The sequence below is a fragment of the Uloborus diversus genome, chromosome 3 (genome assembly GCF_026930045.1).
Source record: "Uloborus diversus isolate 005 chromosome 3, Udiv.v.3.1, whole genome shotgun sequence".
Taxonomy (NCBI): domain Eukaryota; kingdom Metazoa; phylum Arthropoda; class Arachnida; order Araneae; family Uloboridae; genus Uloborus; species Uloborus diversus.
Window position 1 is genome coordinate 55,000,027 of NC_072733.1, and position 24,303 is coordinate 55,024,329.

At 34.1% G+C, this 24,303-nt stretch overlaps 1 protein-coding gene across 1 annotated transcript in view; it reads right to left on the reverse strand.

The window, feature by feature from the left end:
- LOC129219436 (RNA-binding protein 26-like) overlaps positions 1 to 23,054 on the reverse strand; it is a 200,673-nt gene extending 177,619 nt beyond the window's left edge. The window contains exon 1 of the mRNA XM_054853832.1: positions 22,812 to 23,054. Coding sequence (XP_054709807.1) covers positions 22,812 to 22,870 — 59 coding nt within the window. The 5' untranslated portion in view covers positions 22,871 to 23,054. The remainder of the gene's footprint in view (positions 1 to 22,811) is intronic.
- Positions 23,055 to 24,303: the final 1,249 nt, after the last annotated feature.

A 24,303-nucleotide genomic window follows, 5' to 3' on the forward strand; every position in this document is an offset into this window, starting at 1 on the left:
CCAATTCTGCTTTGTTTTTGGAACCTTAGGCATTTAAGCATCGTGTCTACTTCCATCTTATGAATGACCAAAAATGGCGACTACGTTCATTCGTAGCTGAAAAGATTTTTCGATTAAAAAACGATTTTCCCAATTGACCCCACCATCCGCAGGTTTGTGCTTTAGATGCAGGAAAATGTTCTCCTCCCATTAAATTTGTGCATAATTCCTGTTCACTCCGGGAATTTTTTTCTTTGGAATTATTGAGGGGCAAAAATGGTGTCCGCAGAAGTTTTTTTTTTTTGGGTCGCCTTTTTTATTTTATTGCCAGTGTCATTTTGCCTCAAAACTTTCTTTTTTTTCAGGAAACATCCATGAAAACGAAGATTAGAATTCAAGGTACAAAATTCCCTGGGAAAAAATTTTTTGTGACAAAATTTGAAATTTCCCTGACATTTTTAACTACGTCATTTTCCCTGACAATTCCAGTTTTCCCGGAGCGTACCATATTTTCCTGCGTTATTATCCGCGTGCGGCCTATAATCTGCAGGTTCTAAAATGGGCCTGAAGAAAAAAAAAGCATCCTATAATCGGAGGCGGTGTATAATACGATGTTAAAAAAACAAAGTTGGAATTTAATATACCATTTGAGCAACTAAACTACAAATGTGAAAAGGTAATTACTTTGTAGGGATAATCAAAATTAATCTGAAATATAATCTAAAATATAATGATTTCCTCTTGAAATCATGATTATAGTAAGCTAATTACTTGAAAAACAAAGAGACAAGACAAAGGAGCAAATGCTCTAATCTTGTGCAAATGGCTTCCTAGTTCACTGTATTCTTGAAAATCGATAGCTGTTGTGCAAGGTAAATTAGATAAAAATGGAACAACGTTTAAAAGGACAAAAAGGATAAAAAGTTTTTTAAAACGCAGACATGTTTCGGAGGCAATAGCCTCCTTCCTCAGTGCGAAATGAACAAATGGATGAATCAAGGTCAAGGGAGAGTTTAAATGCGTAACCGAAAAAACATTGAATTGTTATGTGGGACAGACAAGGCGTTCACTTAAATTTCGTTTGAAAGAACATGAAAACCGCGTTAAAAAACAGGAACTCTGGCTTCCACTCTGGCTTATAGATATGTTGATGACACTTTCACCCTCTTAGATTGCACTGTTGATTTTGTTCCGTCTATCATTGATCTAATTAACTCCGTCAATTCTAATATTCAGTTTACTGCTGAGATTGAAAACAATAATTCTTTGCCCCTCTGGACAGGGGTTACCCTCTTCAGGTCATCGACTGGGCTTTTTGCAAACTTTCAACCTGGAATAAAACCTCCAACATACGTAGTTTTTCTTCTACAAATTTTGTGGTTTTACCGTTTTATCCACACATTTCTTTTCGTATTTCTAGAATTCTCAGTAAATTTGACTTTCGCGTAATTTACAGACCCATAAATAAACTTTCTTTTTCCAAACTGAAGGACCCAATCCAACCACTTGATCAGTGGGGCATATATCACATTCCTTGTCAATGTAATATCGGTTACGTGGAACAGACAAGGCGTTCACTTAAATTTCGTTTGAAAGAACATGAAAACCACGTTAAAAAACAGGAACTGAACAAATCTTCAATTGCTAAACATTGTTGGGACACAGGGCACAATTTTCTATTTTTCGGAAGCCAAGATCATTTGCAGACCTACAACAGTAGGTGAATTAGATTTTCTGGAATCCTTTTACATTCATAAAAACTTAAATAATTTATGCAATGAGTCTTTTGCAATCTTATTCAATCTTACATGTTAGAATACGTCATATTTTGCCTCAGCACTCGCTGATAGCTGATTGGTCAATGTTTTCTGGTTACGCATTTAAACTCTCCCTTAACCTTGATTCATCCATTTGTTCATTTTGCACTGAGGAAGGATGCTATTGCCTCCGAAACATGTCAGAGATTTTTAAAACTTTTTGTGCTTTTAAACGTTGTTCCATTTTTATCTAATTCACGGTATTCTTGCTTATTTTACATGCCCTGAATCGCGTAAGAGGAACATTCAAGCAACGTAAAATAACCAACATACAGGCAGGCAGTGAGAAAGAACATGCAAGCTTTGTAAAATAAACAACATTCAGTCGGAGTATGATCTCGTTCAGTGAATCTTTATTGTACTGATACATCTGTGGAATGGTGTGGAATTCTTTTCTTGGGATCTAAAGTAAAAATAACCCCCAAAAAAAGTTGGCAACTGCAGAAATTTTTTGGGGTCGCCAATTCTGAAAACTGAGTCGCCACGTGGCGAGTGACGACCGTAAATCTTGACCTTTAATGATTTACCTTTCCTGAAACCATACTGCAAACTAGTCAACAGATTATTAGTCTCTAAGAAATTCATAATCTTAGTCTTGATGAAAGTTTCAAAAATTGTATAAACCAATGAAGTCAGACTTACAGGTCTATGATGCTATATTCTAATTCTGAGGAAAATACCTCTTTTAAGCTCTGCCTAAGTGCGACAAAGTCAGTGTTTCTGAAATTGGCCACAAACCTGAAACTTTCATCTTTGTACGCTTCAAATGGTTGAACAGAACTTCCTACATCACAGAAAACTGAATCCAAAATCGCATCCTCTCGAGTTCCCTGAGTTACAACTTGATCTAAGAAACAGTCACCAATTTCTGTTATAAATTCCTCTTCTCTGCCATTTTTGAGGTGAAAATTATTCCAATCAATACTTGGAAAATTGAAATCTCCCATTATGATGACAGATTCCTTACTGGACATGTTACTAACAATACGATACATCTGTTCACCTTGTCCCTGGCTCAAATTAGATGGCATATAAATGTTTCCAAATCGCAATTTTTTGCCCTTATATCTCATCAACTCTAGCCATACCATATCAATATCAGTAGGTTTATCATTTCAATATCAGTAGGTTTATCATTTATGACCAATTCATTGCAAATGAAAGTGTCTCTAACATAAAATAAAACTCCACCATCTCTTTTGCCTACTCTATCTTGTCTAAACAAATTATACCCAGCAATACACAATAACTCTGTATCAAATTCGGTAGCCCATGTCTACGTAATTCCAATAACATCCAACTTCTCTCAGGGTTCGCGTTTACGCGCTATAGCGGGTTTTTTACGCAAATTCGTGGGAAAGGGACGCAACTTCCGCGAAAAATCGGGTCCAAACGGACCCAATAAACCCCAAAGATAAGAACCAGAAAAAAAATGGGAGAAAATGCTAAAGATCTATTTAGTAAATGCTTTTAAGCTTCATAATGACCAGGAGAATCAACAGAAAGGGACTAAAATGACCCTATCTGTTTATCAGATATTCAAACACACCCCAATTGTGGACCAGTCAATGGAATTTTAGTGATAAGACTGGAGCTTACAGTGACCTCCTGGGCCCATTGTACTGTATTCTAAGAATAAGCTTTCCCTCAACTTTTATCTTGAGGATATTCCTAAAAACAGAAATGAAGACTAAAAATAAGAGGTTTTCAATGCAATCTTCAGGATTAATACAAGACAATTGTACAGTAAAAATATTGCAATTTGGCATTCATGTAACCAGAATTACTTTTGAAAATCATTATTTTGCATCCCCAATAAAAAGAGGGGAGAAAAAAAATGGCGAACATTTTCCAGATCGCGCTAAACACAAAGAGTTCGGAACTTTACATTTTTCTTGTTAAATTGCTTATGAATACTTGAATTTTATACAAAAGCACTTTAACCTTGTTCTTTTTCTAATAATTCATCTCTTTCTGATGCGTTATTTTTATTTGGACTTGCAAAAGTCGGGCATTAATCGATCACGCCATTTTCAAAATGGCGCGATTTTAAAAATAGAATAAAAACCAAAGCAGATATTTTGAACGAGTCAAAATAAAGTCAAATACACTGATTTAAGATTGCAAATGAGCAATTTCCACACTCATATGAGAAAATGTTTAGTTTTTGTGATCGCGATTTTTGCGTTGGGTTCATTCGTTTGCGATTTATTATTATTATTATGTAATTGCCAATGATAATTGGGAAGGGGGGGGTGTTCGCTTTTTTCACTAAGAAAAATTTCCAGGAAAACAAAGGTTAAGGGAGTGTTTTTTGCTTGATCAATCAGAGAAACTTGTTTTATATTTTATGGTAAAACCCATTTTTAAAGTAAATTTTGAGTTAATCTCATTGTAACTGACCAAATAGTTTCTCACATAACTAAGTCTTGCAAGTGTATTATTTAAAAATAATTTTACAATGATAAAATCACAAAAAATTAGGGCAAAATTAACCAATTTGTTTTATTTCACGCCTCCCCCCCCCCCAAGTATAAATATTTTTATATTATTCATTTACACACTAAGATTTTCTGTTTAAAATTTAAGGGACTCATTTTTTCCACCAAAGGACCCAAATCTATTTCATTAATGGGTCCCTGGGACCCAGGTTACGGATAGTTCAGCGTGAACACTGTCTATAATTATCTTTTTAATTCTTCCATCTTGTTCCTAATACTGCAAGCATTGGTATAGAAAACTTTAAGCATACCTAAATTGCATTTATTTAACACCCTGAAATTTCTTAAATCGCAATTGTTAAAATTACTACTCTTATTAGAGACTGTTTCCATTTCTAGTAATATCCAAATTTTTTTCACCCTCTCGATACCTGATGCTTGATCCATGCCCCCAATTCAAACTCAGTTTTTTGACTCCGAAGACCCTAAAATTAAAACACTAACCATTTTGACTCCTATAGAGCTCAGATGCAGGCCATCCCTAGCTATCCAATCATGTTTACAAACACTCCACGCATCAATGAACCTGATACTGCACTTTTCACAAAATGACTTAAGTAGCAGGTTCATACACCTAGCACATTGATTTAGGCAGCTCCTATGCACTCCATACTTGGGAAGCAAACCAACAATTTGGACATTGATTGAATAGTTAGTTGCTTTATCCAACAGGGACCCCCATTCCATTGTGGCCTACATCATTTTTTCCCACCCAAAAAGTAACCATATCCTCCTTATTTAATACCCCCTTCTTTTCCGCAACCTTATTAACGTCTTTCACCTGAGCCCCTGGTAAACAACACCTGGTCACCTTACGCTTTACTCTCCCAACTGTATTACCCACCTCCCTCCCTTACCATACAAAATTACACCCTTAGTTTCCCAGTCTGGTTCCTTATTTGAAACATCCCCCTTTGTCTCTGGAATATTTATACCCACCCTCTACAACTGACACACAACCTAAAGCTAACCAGGCTTCCAAAGTTAGCATCCTAACTCGTAAATCAGAGTTCAGCACATTTAGTGCAAATATAATCCTCTTCAAAAAGACTCATCCTCCCCCTTATACTGGCAGAACATATGACATAAGTCACAAGAGATCCACCTGTCCCCAGTAGCATAACTATAGGGTCTAGCACACGTGGCAAACTAAAGAAATTGCACCCCCGCACCCCCCAATGGTTGCCTACATGGAAAGTCACCAGAGGTCATTGTGACCTCCAAAAAAAAAATTTTTTTTTAACATTTTGAGTTATTGATTTGACAAATAGGAGGCAGCATTGTATTTTTTTTTCTTATTTTCTTTTTCAGAATTATTCTCAATGAATCCCAATGTTCCTTCTCTGTAGATGATATATATATATATATATATATACAGTAAACTCCCGATTATCGGCGGTCGGTTTATCCGCGGCTCGGATTATCCGCGGGTCTTTTCACTATTTTTTCAACGGTCATTAAACGTTTTTTTAAACTTATGATTGTGTTATTGTTCGTTTTTAGCGTTTACATATGTATATTTTTTACATCCAGTGTTAGTAAATGGAATGTAGCAATGTTTTTAGCAACAATTTAAAGGTGTTTGTGAGTGTTATTCATATTTTTTAGCTATGCTATACAGTAGTATTGTTTTTTTAACTATTATTCGGATTATCCGCGGTTTTCGCTAATCCGCTGTTACCATGCCACCCTATTCCGCGGATAATCGGGAGTTTACTGTATGTATATATATATATATATATATATATATATATATATATATATATATATATATATATATGGGAGGGTGGGCCACAATGAAACAAAAAACAAATATTTTTCATTTTTGGTATATTGTTGAGTTCTAAAGCACAGAAGCATACTTGATTATATCAAAGGTATCGAATTATAGTATATTGCACTAAATTAAGCTCATTTTATGTTTGAAAAGAAAAGTTATGAGACTTTATAAATTCAATGCAAAGTGTCTCATTGTGGCCCAGTGATGGGCCACTGTGAGACATTCAGTAAGGCCACAATGGGACAGCTGAATATTCACTGTATTTTTACCTAAAGTTTGCAAAATAAGTACCTTTAGCTACTTTATTAAAGAAACTTAATTCGGTACAAAGTCATTAAAAAATTAAAATTACAACACCATGTGATACAGACTCATTTTTTCCATAATTCCAACAAAAAAATTTTTTTTCATAAATTTGATGGTTTCAAGGTCGTGTGTCCCCTTAGAACATACTTTAAAAGTTTAAAACTTTTTTTCTTACATACAAAACAATTTTAATTACAGTAAGCAAAAAAAAAAATAAAAATCATTAGGACTTAAAAAAAAAGAAAAGGATAAAATAACTGCCAAATATTAATTGTTTATTAACTTATAGAAGTATTTTATACAAATATTAATTATAAAGTGCTTTGAAATAAGTACCATGTTTGGCAACCTAATTAACACCTAACCGGTTTCTAGTTTTGTTTTTCACAAATCTATGTACAGTGAACCCTCATTTATCACGGTTAATTCGTTCCAGACTTTACCGCGATAACTGAATTTCCGCGAAGTAGGATTCTGTATATATTTTTCTATTTAGAGCGCATAAAACTTACTTACGGCAATTTAAATAGGTTTTTATCATAGTTAGAGCCCCCTAGACATAAAACAGCACCCTTAGCCACCATTACATTTGTATTACTTAATATATTGCACCAAATATGAGAAAATTAGATATGTTAGAAGCAATAGATATCACATTGTTAGTTATTGGGAAACACACACACACACACACGCAGTTCTTACACACTACTACTAGTCTATGAAAAAACCTCAACTTGTTCGATGATGAATCAATTGCCCGTTAGTGACCATAGGAGCCCTCGTTCTTCCTCTACATTTACGTATACAATTTAAAAAGCTAGTGCATTGTTGAACACCATTTACAGATGTATTTATCCATTAGTAATAATAGTGATTTATACTTTCCAGTTAGAGCTTAATGGTTAAAATGAGATAGCGATCCCCTAAACTTTCTTCGGCGATGTTATACCTCCACGTATACAACTAGCCCCTCAGACCTTACTTAAAAGACATATACTTTGTTATTCTTTTGAAGAAAAAAGTTAACACGATCGCATAAAAAAGGTTAATTACTATATCTGAAAAAAAAAACTAGAAAAAACCGCAATGTAGTGAAGCCGCGAAAGTCGAAGTAGCGAGGGACGACTATAGTAAAATAAAAAGTTCAGTTGTAATAATTAGTTAAAATGGTACAGATGTGATATACCCCCCCCCCCCTCCCTCATTTGGCAACATCCGATTTTTTTCACAAAATTGAAATATTTTTCTCGCCAATGAAGCGATAATTTTTTAAGCATGGCATCCCTGGCGAAACTAACCAGTGATTGGTAACCCGAAAGCAATCTTAGATCTGTTCAAACTTGTTTACTTGGGTTGTTTACTCAGTTTTAGGCAGGAGATATACACGTTTTGTGCAATATATCTTACAGGAAAGCTTATTTTGTGTTAGTTTAAATTCAGTAGTTGTGTTTTGAAGTAAAAACATTAGAAAATGCCAGTTTCTTCAAACTTGAACGTTAATTAAAAGTTAACTCCAACGTGGTGTGTATCTGTAACGTGCTATTGTCATATGATGTATTGTTTTAGACTGAGTGTGAGGATTTATACCATAAAAAGGTAATTTCTTTATTTTAGAATTCAAAAAAGAAACTCTCACTTCCGAAATTCTTTGTTTTTACAAATCCTTGAGGGGTTCTTGTAGTTTTTAACTTTATTATTACTGTATGTAAATTAATTTTACAAAAATAGTACGGTTATTTTGTTCTAAAAGTTAATTCTTACCAATACCACGAATTATTTAGACATTCTATTAACGTGCTTCCTTTAGGTACTGAATTTCTGAAAATAAGTTGACTCCAGCATTTTATAAAAATATAAAGGTGTTATTTTATGTTAATATAATAGATACTTTGAAAGCATGTCTGGATAGCAAATAAATGTATGGTATTTTTGTACTGTTTATTTTAGGATGTTTTTTTGAGACATTTCTATTTTTCATACATCAAAATTTGAGTAACTAAGCGCTTTTTTGGCTGAAATAGCTATTGATTTTGGGGATGTTCTCCGCTTTAAACATCGCAATTTGACTCGCTTTGCTCTTTTTTAGCAGAGTATGAGAAAAGTTTTTGTTCGATGAAATGCACGTTGGAAAATAGCTTCTATTTCTATTGGTACATATTTCATTGGTGAGCTGTTATAGTAATTTGTCAATTTAAGCATTTTAAATACTTTCTAGTAATTGTTCTTTGTGTACAAAAACTTTCTAGTTTCTGGCATTTTTGAAGCGTATAATCGTGATGTTTTCTGTTGTGGTTTATGTTGTTTTTATATATATTGTGTTCTGAAGTGCTTTGATCATGTTTTTTTATCTGATTTTTTCCTGTTGGTGCTAAAAAAGCATCGATAAGAACGATGTATGACATATGTCGTTATACATCGTTTTCTTGGTGCCAACAGGAAAAAGTCGCCAAGGGTGGGGTATATCACATCAGTTCCGTTAAAATACAAATATTTTTAAATCACGCAATTTTTTATTGTTAAATTTATTTTTTGTAAACTAAAACAAGAAGTAGATAAGTATTCTACACTTGCTTAATGCTACTTGGGCCACAATGAGACGTCTGATTGTGGCCCAAAAAATTTGTCCCATTGTGGCCCAAACATCAAAATAAAGATTTTTGCTTCATATCATTAAAATAAACCATGAGTTAAAAATAATATAGTTGAATAATAGAAGTTTAAAGTATCAGTAACAACCAGGGCCGGACTGGGTGGTCGACGGGGCGCGGGAAAGCTGAGTTGAAGGGCGGCGACTGAGCCTCCATAATATCAAAGAATTTAAGATTTAGTGCAGACTTTTTAAAAGGATAAAAAATCATTGAGAACCAAAGAATGCCTTTTTTTGTAGCAGAAAATGTCCAAACAAGAAGTCATATTTTTTGCAAGTTCAAAAATAGTAGGAGAGACCTCCCCTCAAAGAGTGCTGGCACATCCCCTTAAATATTAATGATTACCCCCTAGAAAGAGACCACATTTAAAAAAGAGAGGAGAGACCACCCAAATACCCCCTGAAAATTTGAATAACGTCGGGGGCAGTTGGGGGTGGGGGAAATAATTTCTAGTTTCGAAGAATGAGAAGTTTTGCTGAATGTTTCTCAATAGACACTTCTTCCGAAAATTCATTGCTTGTTCGTCTTTCTTCTGAAATGCATCATTCACTAGTTCAATAGCATTCAGCAACAACATCTCTTGCAGTATTTTTTTTTCTTTTTTTGTGTGTTGTTGACTGAATTTTTTTCACTGGTATCTGCTGTTGTTTTAAAACATGATGCTGTCATTTTGTTACATGAATTTGTCGATTCCTTAAGCTGACGAGGTTTTCTCCGTGCAATCAATATTCATGCACAGTTTTTTTTTTTTTTTTTTTTTTTTTTTGTCCCTGCATATGCTAGTTTGTCATTTTCGACAAAATGCTTCTGCAATTTAAAATTAAAAAGAGATACACATGACGTTTCAAACTTTTGTCTATTTCCAAAGACTGTTTTAAAATATTTTTTCCCACTTCATTTATTGTGCTAAAGTTCAAAACTCAAAAAGAATAAATTAAAAATATCATTTCATTTGTAAATTTTGTTTCTTTGGATTGTTAAAAATCTTTGCATCTCTGCATGGTGCTCTTTTAAAGCATTTTAGTTATGCAATTATTTTGAGAGTAGGAGCGAGTGGTAATGAATATCAGGCCATTACTAGTTTCTATAAATGTATTTTTTTTTTTTTAAAAAGGTATGTTTTTGGATGAATAGCAATACAAAAAAGGCATTCAGTCATGAAGGGAAAACTTGATTTTACAAATTGGGTAAATCAAGAAACATTATAATTTATCAGAAATGAAAATTAATAAAGAGTAATTAAGATGAAGAATTTAGTGTGGACATCAGACATGACACTAGTGATTAATTAATTTCAGTCCCCAAAATCAAAAGATTATTCGAGTTATGTTTACGCATTTGTTCTGTTATTATAGTACAGCTATACTATTGTTTTTTTCCATCTCAAACGTCAAATTTGATACGAATTATGCATTCGTAATGAAATCGGCTTATGTATGCTATAAAGTAACTGCTACCATGAAAATAAGTTAAAATATCATTTTTTTTCTTCATGTTTGCAATACATATTTTTTATAAATAAAACGTAAGTAAATCTAGAGTCCTTAAAGTCTATTTTTAAATTCTGATTTTTTTTTTCTTCAAATCCTATATTTATTTACTTATTTATTAGTAACATGATCATGTCATAGCAAATATCTTGGGGGAAAGTTACAAGAAAATACAACCAATCAAACTCTAACTTATCCAATTCACCTGATTGTCTCTTTGCAATACGTAATAAATAATATCATTTTGATAACACTGAAACTATTGGGAAAATCTCGAAATTAAATTATTTGAGAAATCATTTTTTATGTATGGGTATATACTTAAAATTACTATTATTGTTTGTGACCATTATAAGGAATAAATGAATTGATTTGATTAATTAATTAATAAAACTTTTGCAAGAAAATTCAAAGATTTCAGTTTAAAAGAAAAACAAATAAATTTCTTGTCCTTGTCCAATTTTCCTCTTGCCTTCATTTTTCATTTAAGAATTCCTTATTTTTTTCGAAGTAAAATTACAAGTTTTTTGTTCCGCAGTATAAGAAAACAGGAGGGTTTTTCGTGATGATATTTTTTCCTCCACATTCTTAGATCAGGATCTAATTTCTGAAAATTCGTTTCAGAAATTCTCGCTGTCCAAAGTGTTATATTTTTTAAGTATATATAGCAAATGAAAATTTTATGCATTTCTATTCATTTTCATATCATTGTTGTCTTAAAGTTTCGAAATCTTTTTGAGTGTAAAATTTTGTTTTTGAAAACTGACGCGATTTAGAAAGAGCCGTCATAAACTGAACCAATTATATTTTAAAGAGAGGGAGAATGAAAAAAATAGTTCAGGGACAGGCTTGATCTTAATATTCTTTTACTTTTTAAAATAATAGTTTTCAATTGATAACACAAGACATTTAAATTTTATCTTTCAACTTATCCAAGTACGTTGTTTTCTTAACTATATGTATTGTCAAATATTTTGCAATATCATTTATCTGTCGTTTCGCAGCTTATAGATCATGTTACAGTTAATTATGAATCATAGATCGTAATTCTATAATTTAAGATTATACATGAATTAAAATATTTTTGCAATAAAAAGAAAATGAAAACAAGTAACCTACTGTTGGAAATATCCTTGACTTAATGTATCCAATTTTGCTACCGCTTCAAAATTACTTGTGCACTAATGCAAAAATCTAATCCAAATGACTCTTCGATTCATGTAAGTAACGGCAATTGGACCTCTGTACTCTAACAGCATAAAATTTTTGATAGTTGTCCTCCCTTGTCCAACAGAAATCCACTGCTACGAATCCCCCAGGACCCAAGCATCGCAGATCCTTATCGATATAAAGCATCTTAAAAGGCGTTATTTAAAGCCATAAAACAAGTGTGTGGTCTACATGTATGCTCCCTTTTTTCTGCTTACCAAAAGATAGTCAAAAGCTCTTGCACAGTACAAGAATGCTTCGAAAGACCCTCATAAAATGCTTTAATGGTTAGAATCTTTAGCTTTTATTCTGTGAAAAAAAAATGCTGTTTATTTTTTAGGCTTTATACTATCCTGATATGTAAAAACTAACTGCAGATAGAAAACGAATAAGGTTACTTCGATATTTCTCACATTACATTTCTAATATAGTCTTTCTTGACTCATATTAATATTTATAATACCAGTAGCGTACCTAGCATGGGTGACACTCGGAGCGGTAATTACTGATGTGCCACCCCTCCCCCCCCCCCTCTCCCTCTAAACGCAAAAAAAAAAGTTTTTAAATTCTATGTAAGCATGAAAATATTGCAATTTTCAGAAACAACTGTATTTGTGAAAAACAAAATTTTATGTGGGATAATATACATAAGGCAAATAAAAACTGAATGCTTTTTATGTAACTTACCCAAGACGCATGTGTGCGTCGAGAGATCAAAAAAGTAAGGGGGTCTGTGAAATTGTTGGCCTCGTAATTACTTTGAACTTATTTTACACACATGGAAAGCTAATGGGTTTTCAGTTTTTTGTTATAAGAGGTCACTACTAGGTTTAAGTATTGACAATATGAACCTAATTCTGAGTATAGTAGTACGTATTGATTCCATGGTGTGGGGTGGGAAATATTGGGGTACGGGCGGGCCTATCCCCTGTAAAATTTTCAAATTAGAAGTCTTAAAAATGCATTTCAGCTTCATTTTTATCAAAAACTTGTAATTCCACTTTGGGTATCACCCCCCCCCCCAGACAGTCAAACCCGAGGCGGACACCCGCCCCCCTTCGCGACGTCACAAATAATAGCTTTGCGTTTTACTTATTAACAACATCGTTATACATTCCTTCTTCAAACTCAAAATTCGTTCCGCTCATAATGAATTGCATTGTTTCATTGATGCAAAGTTTATCAATAATAACCTTCACAAGTCAACAGGATAGCGAGGGGTGGGGGGCGCGGTATCGAGCTTCATCTGAGGGAAAACACAGATTAAAAAACTTCCCAAAATGATATAAAGGCAGCATAAAATGTAATAATATTATGATTTTATGCAGAAATTTAAATATTAATATTTTTAAGGTAGTATTGTAGCTTTTACATAAGGGCAACAACCCCCCACCGCCAGGGCAATGACGAACCTCCTCCAAATGCTACGCAGCGCTCCCCCTCCAGAGAACTTGACCCCAAAAATGAGATTTATAAAATCTCTTAAGTTAACTCCTAACAATTTCAATGCCGAAGGTTATGCCATGACCCCCTTCCTTTGTACACACATCTGGCTAAAAAGACAGTAAAAGAATGAAATCCAACTCTAAAAACTGGAATATGTTTTGAACACAAAGATCTTGAACTTGTAATGATTTTAATTGACAAAACTTAGTTTAAAATCCAAAAATGTTTTATCTTCAAAATTTTTCGGCATCTTTATCGTGTTTAGTCCAGTAATTCCTCAAATGTGCCCAGGGGAGCCCTGCAGTCCTCCTAGGATCACATCGAAAATTAACTATTTTTTCTCAATTAATTTAGACTTATTATTTGTGAAACTTTTTTTTTTTTTACAGAGCCTCTGCAGGATAAATAAGGGCTATTCAATGCAGATACACGACTCATGTTTATTTTTGACTGCCAGTTACAAGTCATACTTTTATTTTGGGAAGGGCGCCATGCGAATATCTTAGTTCCAAAAAGGGCGCCATGACTCCAAAATCTAGGAATCACCGTGCAGTCTTGTCCTAAAAGTTATTTTGTGAAGTGACAAAAAATACGACCTGACTTCTGTCATCGTGTTCATTCATCCACTAAATTATTGCTTTTATGCGGCTTATTTCGATATTACACTATTTTTAATGGGCAGATTTCAAAAATTAAAATTATTTGTCTTCTTACTTGCTTGTATTGCACTTAAGATCGTTAGCAGAACAGGGAGTCATGCTATCCGCTCTTTTACAGCAACTTAAGTACAGTCAATAAATCAAACCATTCTCGTATTCTTGACCATAGATATGTGCTGTCACTTTCACCCTCACATCCCTTTTTTATTGTCCTCAGAATTGAAACTTGGAGCAAAAGATAAGCCACAAACGATGGGGCAGCAGGCCTGGGAGCAGACCGTTTACGAAACGAGAGGGGACTAATTGCCTTTATTGGGGACAATAAAAGGGAACGTTTATATAAATAAGAAGACCATTGCTTTTGCATGTGAAAATATTCACATGCAAAATCACTTCTTTGTTCCACATAATTTATTTCCATTTTGCTAAAACATTGTTTTGAAAAATAAGAAAAGAACAGAAGGGCGCCTTTCGAGAGGGCGCACCGGGAAAAGTCCCGGTCAAGTCTATGGCCAGTCCGGGCCTGGTAACAACATAAACTACAACACTTACCTTAATTGCTGAAACTTTTCAAGATTATGATAGGATGCAAGAAATTATGACTGAAATAACTTTCAGTGTATCCAAACAGTAAAAATTGATTGATTGATGGGTGTTTTTAGAGGTTTTTGCCTATCCTACGAGAGGAAGCTTGTACCCCAGCAGATATAAGGGTTGACATCCCAGAGCAGGCAACAACAGTGAGAAGACAACACAACAGATGGTGGAATCATCTATGGACAGTTCGAGAATTTAGAACCAGGCTAAGAGTTGAATAACTTTCTGGTCTGGCACCCCCAGAGGTATCGTTTCACTTGGAGGACATTGTGACCACAAGCATATTTAACGTCGTCCAGTCACCATTAATGACGACGGTGGATCTTAGACCAGCGAGGATCGAACCCCAGATCCTCTGGCCCCAAGTCCAATGCCTTACCGATCAGGCCACCACGGCCCACAGTAACAATTTTTTTTCCACAAAACAAAAGCATAGAACAGCATGGAACTAGGAATACTGGGAAGCAATTTGGTTATGTTTACTCCACCTAGGGTCCTGTAGCTGTCAAAAATTGTATAATGTCTCATTGTGGCCCACCCTCCCCTATATATATATATATATATATATATATATATATATATATACATATATATATATATATATATATATATATATATATATATATATACCACCTAGCTCTTTTTCTTGTGAGTTTAAAAAAAAAATAGCATTTTTTAAATTCTATGATCAAAAAAAAAAAAAAACCTCTTTTTTTTTTTTTTAAATCAGCCGAAATGACCCCCCCCCCCCCCCTTCCCTGGCTGCTGCGCATCTGGTGAGAGCCACTCCTGCCAACCCCAAGTTATGTTACTGTCTGTCTCCCTTCCCACATTATGCATATAACATCCATTTCTAATCAGTGAAAACTCCAAAAGGCAAACAAAAATTGACAAAAACGGAAAAAAACACAGAAAAATACTAAAAACAGAAATATAGCAGTAAATAAACAAACTGAGTTTCTACCACCTAACAAAGGCACACAAATTCTAACAAGGAGATAACCACATGTTAGGCTTAGCTCCAAAAAATATAAAACACTACAAGAATAGAATGACAGTAAAAACAAGCCCCCAAAATACTATAATACTAAATTACATGATGAAATACAGTAAAAATACTAAAGTTAGACAGTAATAATCAAAAATACACAAAAAAAAAACACTTATCCAAACAGCAGCAATAATACTCCCTGCATCAACAGGCACCCTCTAGTCTTGATGTTATTGGGTAAGTTCTTTAAGATTTTTAAGGATTGAGATAGATGTTTTGCATTCAACGTTAGTCTAGTTGCTAAGATGTTGGATAGCACTGCCGTTGTCAGATAAAATCCATATGTTACCGTCTTGATGATTCTGAGAGCTTCATTAATGGCAATTAACTTGGATTTAAAAATGGAACCAAAATCTGGATTTCTAATTTTGAAGTTATGAAAGCATTTAGGAGCCTTTATAAAGATGCTACTGTCACATGAGTTTCGATCATATTTGCTGCCATCAGTATAAATTTGGAATTGCAGCAGCTGGTATTTGATTAATAATCTCTAATGCAAGTTGACGTAGGTAATTAAGCGGATCTTGATTTTTGAAAGTATGTGTCCCCATTTCTGATCTAATTGACTTTAGGTAAGCCATCTAGAGGGGTTAAAGACTTACTTCAAAACATGTTCTTCTACTTCCTGATCCAATCCAATTCTTTTTATAAATGCTATTGCATGCATTATAGCTTACTAATGTTCATTTGTTTTAAATATGCACTTAAATAAACTTCAACTGATCTTATTTTTTTTCATCCTCACTTTAAACTGTTTTACAATCAATTTTTTATATACATATTTATGTATGTTGTTGTGATATTAAAATTTTGCTTGAATGGGAATAGTACCTATTTGTTTATTATTTTTTAACTTAGAATTTTTAACGGGGTGGTTTAATCCAGGTTCTTTCCAGCATTTTTTTTTTTTTTCCGGGATGGAAAAAATAGAACAACATTGGTTAAAACAAAATAAGAGAATACATATAAATAATTTGCCATTTTGCACATTATTATGGCTTAAATTCATAGCATAATTCTAAGTAGAATGGTGAACAAAATTATATTCCTCAAGTGTGCACATTAGGTCTAGTGTCCCAAAATCTAGGGAGACTTGACCCAGCACTTAGGGAGACATGACCTTTCTCATGAATGTAAGAAGACTCGTAGACAGAGCCGGATTTACATATCTTACTCCCATGGGCCCGAACATTTTTGCCCCCCCCCCCCCCACTTGTTACTTCATTAAAAAAAACGGTAATTTTATTCAAGGGTATAATGTTTCGATTTTTATAACTTTCTCTTCTGTTCGTTGCATAGTGAATATAACAGAATATAAACAACCACGGAGACCCCTATTTTATAATACTAAATGTTCACTTTATCAATGGTAAAGTTGACGTCGTTAATATGTAGTTATTGAACTCCGCTAGTAGTTGACAGAACATTTGACTTCTTGTCACATTTTTTTTGAATAGTTAAACTTTTGTAAATTGTTAGAAAAGGAATTACTTTCTTTGACCCAGGAAACAGATGTTGTGAGTATGGAAACCCATTTTCTTAGAGAAATGAGCATAACACTATAGTAAAAACAAGTAATGTATAAAAAAGCTTTTTTAAGGCAATTCCTACTTAGGTCAACGTAGAAAAATAATACATGTGCTCTATTAAGCACCATTTAAGGCGTTAAATAGTTTAACTTTCTGATGAATCATTTTTCATTTTAATGTAGCTTTAGGTACTGTTTTAAAGCCCCCGCCTCGTTTAAAAATCAACCATTTAAGTTTATACTTCAACAACTTTGTTCCGGCAGTATTTAACATGCAGTTTGTTTTGATTTGTTTTATTTCATGAAACATTTTGAACTTGCACAGTGAAATGATGAATAATAAAATGTGAACAATAAAAATGAATATTAATGAATTTACTATTGAAAGGCTCACCTTAATATAGCATGAAATTAGTTTCATTAAAAAGTTCACAATGATTAGTTAATTAATTACTTTGATTATAGAATATTGCATTGTCATCGCATCTGAGGTCGTGTTCCAACCCAGAAAGAAATCTAATGACAGGAAGTGGGTGAAAATTGAGCTGCATGATTTAAACAAGATATATATATAAACAATTGAATAACATACTGAAAGGCAACGCCAAGTAAACTATTTCTCATGAAAAGAAGGTTTTATTTGCTGAAAAATATTACGTACTTTGTTACAGAAAGGTATGACAAGAATGGGATAAAATACGGAATTGAAATAAATGACAAGTTGCGGGTATGCTTAAGAGTGTTTTTTTTTTCTCTTACATTTTGCCGTGGATACAAATGGGTCTAGTTCATGAAAAAAAAAAAACTAATTCTTATGGTGGTAGAACTCAAAAATTACTTTTATATAGCTATGATATCTTCATTAATTTTCCCAATATGATTTATATTTTTATATATTTCGAAATAAATTCTTACGCTATTACACTACTTTGAACAGATTCAGTCCCACTCGATTCATTATGGTCGTTTTAAAAACTAACAATGCTCATGCTAGTTGAATTCAATTAATATTTAGAGGAATTAAACAAAAAAATCAACAATATTGAAACACTAATTTTTTCTCAAATTTAAAATACCTTGAACTTCCAATTCGAACAAAATTAAAACTAAAAGGATGATAGAGAAACTCAGAAACTGTGCTTTTGAATTTGCAACTAAATTACAACAAAAATAATTAAAATAAATAAAACTATTTTATTGCTGAATTTTTTTATTTATCATTAATCAAATTTAGCTATTTAATCATCAACACTCAACAAGAATTTTGAGTAAGAACGGCCTGAAGCACCGACGCAGACAATGAGTTTTTTGATGCGATGATTTTTTTCATCTTTAACTCGTCACATGAGCACAACTCAAATACTTATATCATATTATCAAGTTTTGGGCACATTAGTTTGAACGTATATTAAATGACTTGATTAATGATAAAAAAACATTCAGGATAGAAAAAAAACCTAAGAAATGAGTACGTTCCAATAAAACTATGATTTGATTTATATATACAAAAAAATCAGCAAGTTCCTTAAGACAAAAGCACTTCAAATACTTGAATTCAAAGGAAATTCACTACTGGTGGGTGAATAGCAGTAAGAAATTAACATAATAAATAACATTATAGATATATAAACTTACAGTTGAAATTTTAAAAAAGGTGTTTGCACTTGATTATTAACATATTTAGAATACGAATAATAAGAGCTGTTTCATTAAAACCTCCTACGTCTTGTTTACTATTGGCAAATGTATCAATAACCTCATTAAAGTCTAATTTAACAGTTAAGTCATTTTCAATAGCCAAAATCGATGAATGAACTAATTTTTGTTGGCCTACTGAAGATCTCAAATAATTTTTGATCCGGGAAAGTGTGGAGAAAGATCTTTCAGCTGCACAGTTAGTTGCTGGTGTGCATAAAAACACTTTAAGGCAAATGCTTATGTTAGGATATAAGTCTTGGAGATCTTTTGATTTTATAAATCGATACAGTTCTGACAGGGACATTTCTTCCGTACTATCCGGTTTTTCTTGGGGCAGGAGTCCCTTTAGATGAATACACTCGATCACCAATGAAGAATATTCAATGTCAGCTGAATAAAACTTTTGCAGTGAGGCTGCTGCTGCTGTTATTTCTTCCACATCTAAGTTACCTAGATTTGACAAAAATGCAAATCTATTTGAAAACTCTTTATATACACCAATTTTCTTATTCAACTCGGTCGAAAGCTTATCAGTTATTGTTGCAACAATTTTCTTGCAGGCAACGGATCTGGTTTTCTTCTGTTTCCCCACCTTCTTCAAGTTCAGATGAATCTGATTCATCATAGAATTTACTCCTCTTTCTCTGTCTCTTATTGCTTTCAAGACAATCACTGTCTATGCCAAGAATATTTCTAATCTCCTGTAATTTCTTCTGCGCATCAGTAATAAAAAAATATGAAGCATTTCTCAGCTCGTTCAGAAATTTTTCGAGGGAATTGTATAAGTTAACTACAGTGTACAGATTAATTCGATGGGACTGTATTTTTTCGCTTACAGAGTTGAATTCGTTTAGTACATTTCCCCAAAATGATGCCATGAATATTGTTTCAAGAGAAATAAGTTCTTTTAAAAGCCCTTTAGCTTTGCTCTTCGTAATTCCGTTCTCTTCTTGGCTATCGGTCATACTCTTTAGGCATTTTGCAATAGGCTGAAAACTTCTATTTAAGCTTTTGCAAGCATCTTCTCTTGCTGACCATCTGGTTGTGCTTAGAGTTTTAATTGTTAGGTTCTTCTCATCGGGTTTATAAAACGACTCAAGGAGGCTCCATCGATGGGTAGATGAAGAGAAAAAATTGTAGAGTGATTGCAGTAAGTCAAAAAAAAATTTTCGCAAGAGTACAACATTCTGCAGCATGGGATCCTACTAAATTGAGAGAATGGCCAGAGCAAGGAACGTAAGATATCAATGGATTTATTTCTTTTAGCTTGGCTTGTAAGCCATTATATATTCCAGACATGTTGTATGCGTTATTAAACGATTGTCCACGACAGTTTTGAATGTCTAAATTATGTGTCTTCAAAAATTCGAAAACTGCTTCTGCAAGTTCTACACTTTTATGACCTTGTTTTTTCAAAAAACCAACAAATCTCTCTTCAGGGTATCCCATTTCATTGACATATCTTAAAACAAAAGACAACTGGTCATTATGTGTCACATCGGGTGTTGAATCAACTATAATTGAGAAATATTTCGATTCTTTCACTTCTTTTAAGATAGTTTCTAGAACTTTCTTACCCATTAAATCAATTAATTCATCACATACTGTTGATGAAAGGTAAGATGTATTTCCTTGACCAGGGTTACCGTACTTTTGAATGTGTGATTTTAAGAATGGGTCAAACTCTGCAATCAATTCAAGGCACATCATAAAGTTGCCATTACTGGTGGAACCAAAAACTTCATCGTCTCCTCTGAAAGCTAGTCCTCGCGATGCCAGTTTTTTAATAACGACGACAACTCTATGAAGTACTTCCCTCCAATACTTCACTTCCTCTTCAATTTGCGTTTTTAACTGCCTGTCAATGGAACCTATTTCAGCAGTTCTTTGCTTAAAGGTTAGGACACTGTCAAGATGTGTATGAGAGTTCTCATGCTCTTTAAGCCTATGAAAACCATGCTTCCAGTCATTAAAACCACCGTCAGTAAATTGAGTTGAAGTGGTGCAAAATAGTTTACACGGGCCACAAAATATAGATCCTTGGCTGGGCGAATAGATCAAGTAATCTCTATTTACTATTTCTCTGTTCGCAAATTCTCGATTAAAGAGTGATTTTTTCAAAAACCTATTTTTTTCACGGTACGATCTTTTTGATTGTTCAAAATTTCCATCCTTATTTTGATCAAACCCCATTTTTCACGAAGAAGTCTCTGGTATCATCATTGACGGTCCAGAATATTGGATCATTACTGGGCTTGTCCGTCCCACTGGAGGTACTAGACTTCGTGGGATAAGGTTGAAAACGATCATTATCCTTCCCCTCAACATCATATGCAGCTTCTTTCTCTTCAGTAATTACTTTATGTCTTTCTTCTTCTACCTCTACATTTTCTCCGTGTTCTATAGTTGAATTCGAGTTCAATTCGGAAGAAGGTTCCTCTGAACGTGGATTAGTTTTAAAAAAAATATCTATTTTTATGGTTTTATTTACAACTTCACTTAGCTTTTTCCTCTTTTCGTCTGCTTTTTTCTTATATCCTGCGCCACTGAGCCTTTTGCGTCCGTCCATCTTTTCAGATTTAAGCACAAATAGCCGATATAGTATCTGAATTCGGCCACTAAATGCACCAAGGTATTTTTATTGAAATATTTGCTCTGATTTAAGTATCCAAGTGTCACAGCTTTTGGTAACACACGAAAACAAAAGTAATAATTTTCAGCATAAACATTCACTGCAATTTAAAACAATACTGTTGTGAGGGAGAGCAAAATAATACGAGCTTACGGAATAAACGAAACTTGTGCACTGTAGTAGTACCATAGCACTACCTGAAGCCCATACGTCACATTCCATCGTTTAGCCTCAGGTATAAATTTGCCTTCGGAAACGGACCGACATCTGGACACCAGACCTCTCAGTTTCCTGTGCGACATACAAATTCCTCACCCCCAAAAAAAGGTGAATATTTAGGCCCGCATTTTGAGGAACCTTCTTGAAGCGAACCTTCTCGGTCCGGCGTTTGGCGAGTTGCGGTTATGACCGTTACGACCAGTAAAAAAAAATCAGCAAAAGCGCAGCCGCCGTTCGTCCGTTTCCTCTCCTTATCAAACGCCCTCAAGTTCCTACTATAAAATACCTCCCAGACAGACACCTTTAAGCTAATTAGAACCATGTGACTGATGTTACAATGGTGTATTCATATTCCCAGGACCTGAGCATGGAGTGAGGGAGACAGTCAACCCCTTTAGCCGCGGGGGGATGTTTTTCTTGTCGCCCGGTCGGTCCTGATAAGGAAAAAAGAGGAAAATAGCTGAAAATAGTGCTTTTGCATTGTTTGGTTGGTTCTTTTTTATTTCTAGTCTCCTAGCAAGCGCCGCCCTTTATTTCCATGAAAAATATCGTATATACTTTTCAAAGATGGGAATTGCAAACGGTTCTCTTTTTTTTTGATAAAATTTTTAATTTAAACACATTGCCACTCTCTAGAATTTGCCGCCCTGGGCCCGGGCCCATGTGGCCCATGCTTAAATCCAGCCCTGCTCGTAGAAATGGAAATCAAAAACGCAGGTTTGATGACGTTTCTTGTTTTAATAAGTGATACAAGAAGTGAATGAACAAATGTTCACTCTTTAGGTGAAGTGTTACACATTTTTTTAAAATTAATCTTATTGCATATCAGCAGAAAAGCAGAAGTCTAATTCAAAACTTTATCAGTTAAAACCTAAACAGTTCAGTTATTTTATTGACAATAATCGAAAATTACTGCAAGGAATACTGACAAATATTGACAAAAAACGTAATCGAGAAAACAAATCCTTTCCAAATATTACGATCGTAAAAACGAAACTTGTTAATGCATGCAAGCATGAAAATCGCATATTACCAAACTTTTACACGTTTATTACGTCTTATATTTCATTTCTGCTCTTTTTGAGATGTTTAGTTAAAAAGCAGAACAGATGAGAAGATCTCACTTTTTTTCCTGTAAATGGCAAGATTAATCTTAACATCAATACCAACATAGCAATCGAACATAAATCTCCCTCAATACAAGCAGTTAACACTTCAAAAAATGCATAACTTAAAAATTTATCAACTTACAGCCTCCAGATTTTAGCTGCCAGCCACTTCTTCAGTGCTTCACTATCTTCAACGTGCATGGTAAATACGGAACTGGACTATACCAAAATATTTTCAATTGGACCAATTAATCGATGTATTTTACATAAGTATTAAAGCATTGTAGCGATCTGTGATCAAACACATGGAATTTAAAGCAATCAAATGCAAGTAATCAACTAACAGAACAGACTGACAATACAGCTTCTCAACTTCAAAACTGAAAAATTTTAACATCGCTACAGGCAGGATAGTTCTTTGCATAGAGGACGCTGTCCTGCAGGGAATTGTCCAGTAAAAAGCAAGAAACGTTTCCCTCTTGCAGACAGAGAAAATTTTGAGTAGGAAATTTCGAGTCTGGGACGAGCAAAATTAGATTCCTTTTTTTTATTTACTCCTCTCACTTTTTTTATAATTTTGAGAATAAGTCAAATGAGAAAGCAAATGATTCAAAGGCGCTACCGGTTTAAAGCAAATTCCCTTCTTCCCTACCTCATCAGATCAGTTTCCCTACATGAAGATGTTTTCCCCTACACACATGCACAACAGCAAAGCAGTTTCCCTGTCCATAATTTCTTGTGAAGATTCGTTTAATATCAAAGTTGTAGTTTCGAAAGAGTGAGATAAAGCATTTTAAATACATCACAACTTGCAACATGAAAAAAAATTTCATAGTAAATGCAAAAAAGAAACAAAGATGATAATGGTTTACAATTACAGCCGGAAGTCGTGAGTTCGATTCCCACTGGTGCCTTCAGTGCTATTTCGTTGTAAATCTTTATTGCTGTGTTTGTCTGGAGTCAAAGATGCTTTTGTGGTCCTCTCCGTGTGAGTGAAATGTTCAAAAAAACATAATATCAACAGTCGCCCAACCACGGGAGGAGTTTCGGGGTTAAAACCCTTCCTTACATTCATTTTTTCTCAACAAAAGAGGGGGGCAACAGTATTTAAACATTTTCCAAACAGAACAAGTTTTAACAAGATAGCTTCTGAACTGAGGAAGCAATAAAAAATTACATTCCACTTCAAGCCACCGAACTACGAAATGGGAAGATTGGGAGCTGCAGATTGGGCGCTAGGAACATAGGGCACCGAGAATTTTGGGCGCCGGGAACTTGGACACAATGTGCTCGGCTCACCAATGTTCCCGCAGCACAAAATGCTCGGTGGCCAATTTGACGGGGCCCAATCTGCGGCGCTCAACCTTCCTAGACCGCCCGAACTAGTATAACGAATGCTATGACTTTATAAAACTCAAAACGCAGTACTGGTCACTCAGTGTTACGTGTTATTAGTTATGCCTGAGTGGCAACATTCCTGTATTCCAGAGATGTAAATAAATTCACAGATTTAGTTGGTTTTGTACTATAGGAGTTTAAGTATCTCTTTACTAAATATTTTAAGACTATATAACATGAAACATGGTGGCAGCGGGAAAAATAAGTAAATTATTATTCTCTTAAATAACTTTGAA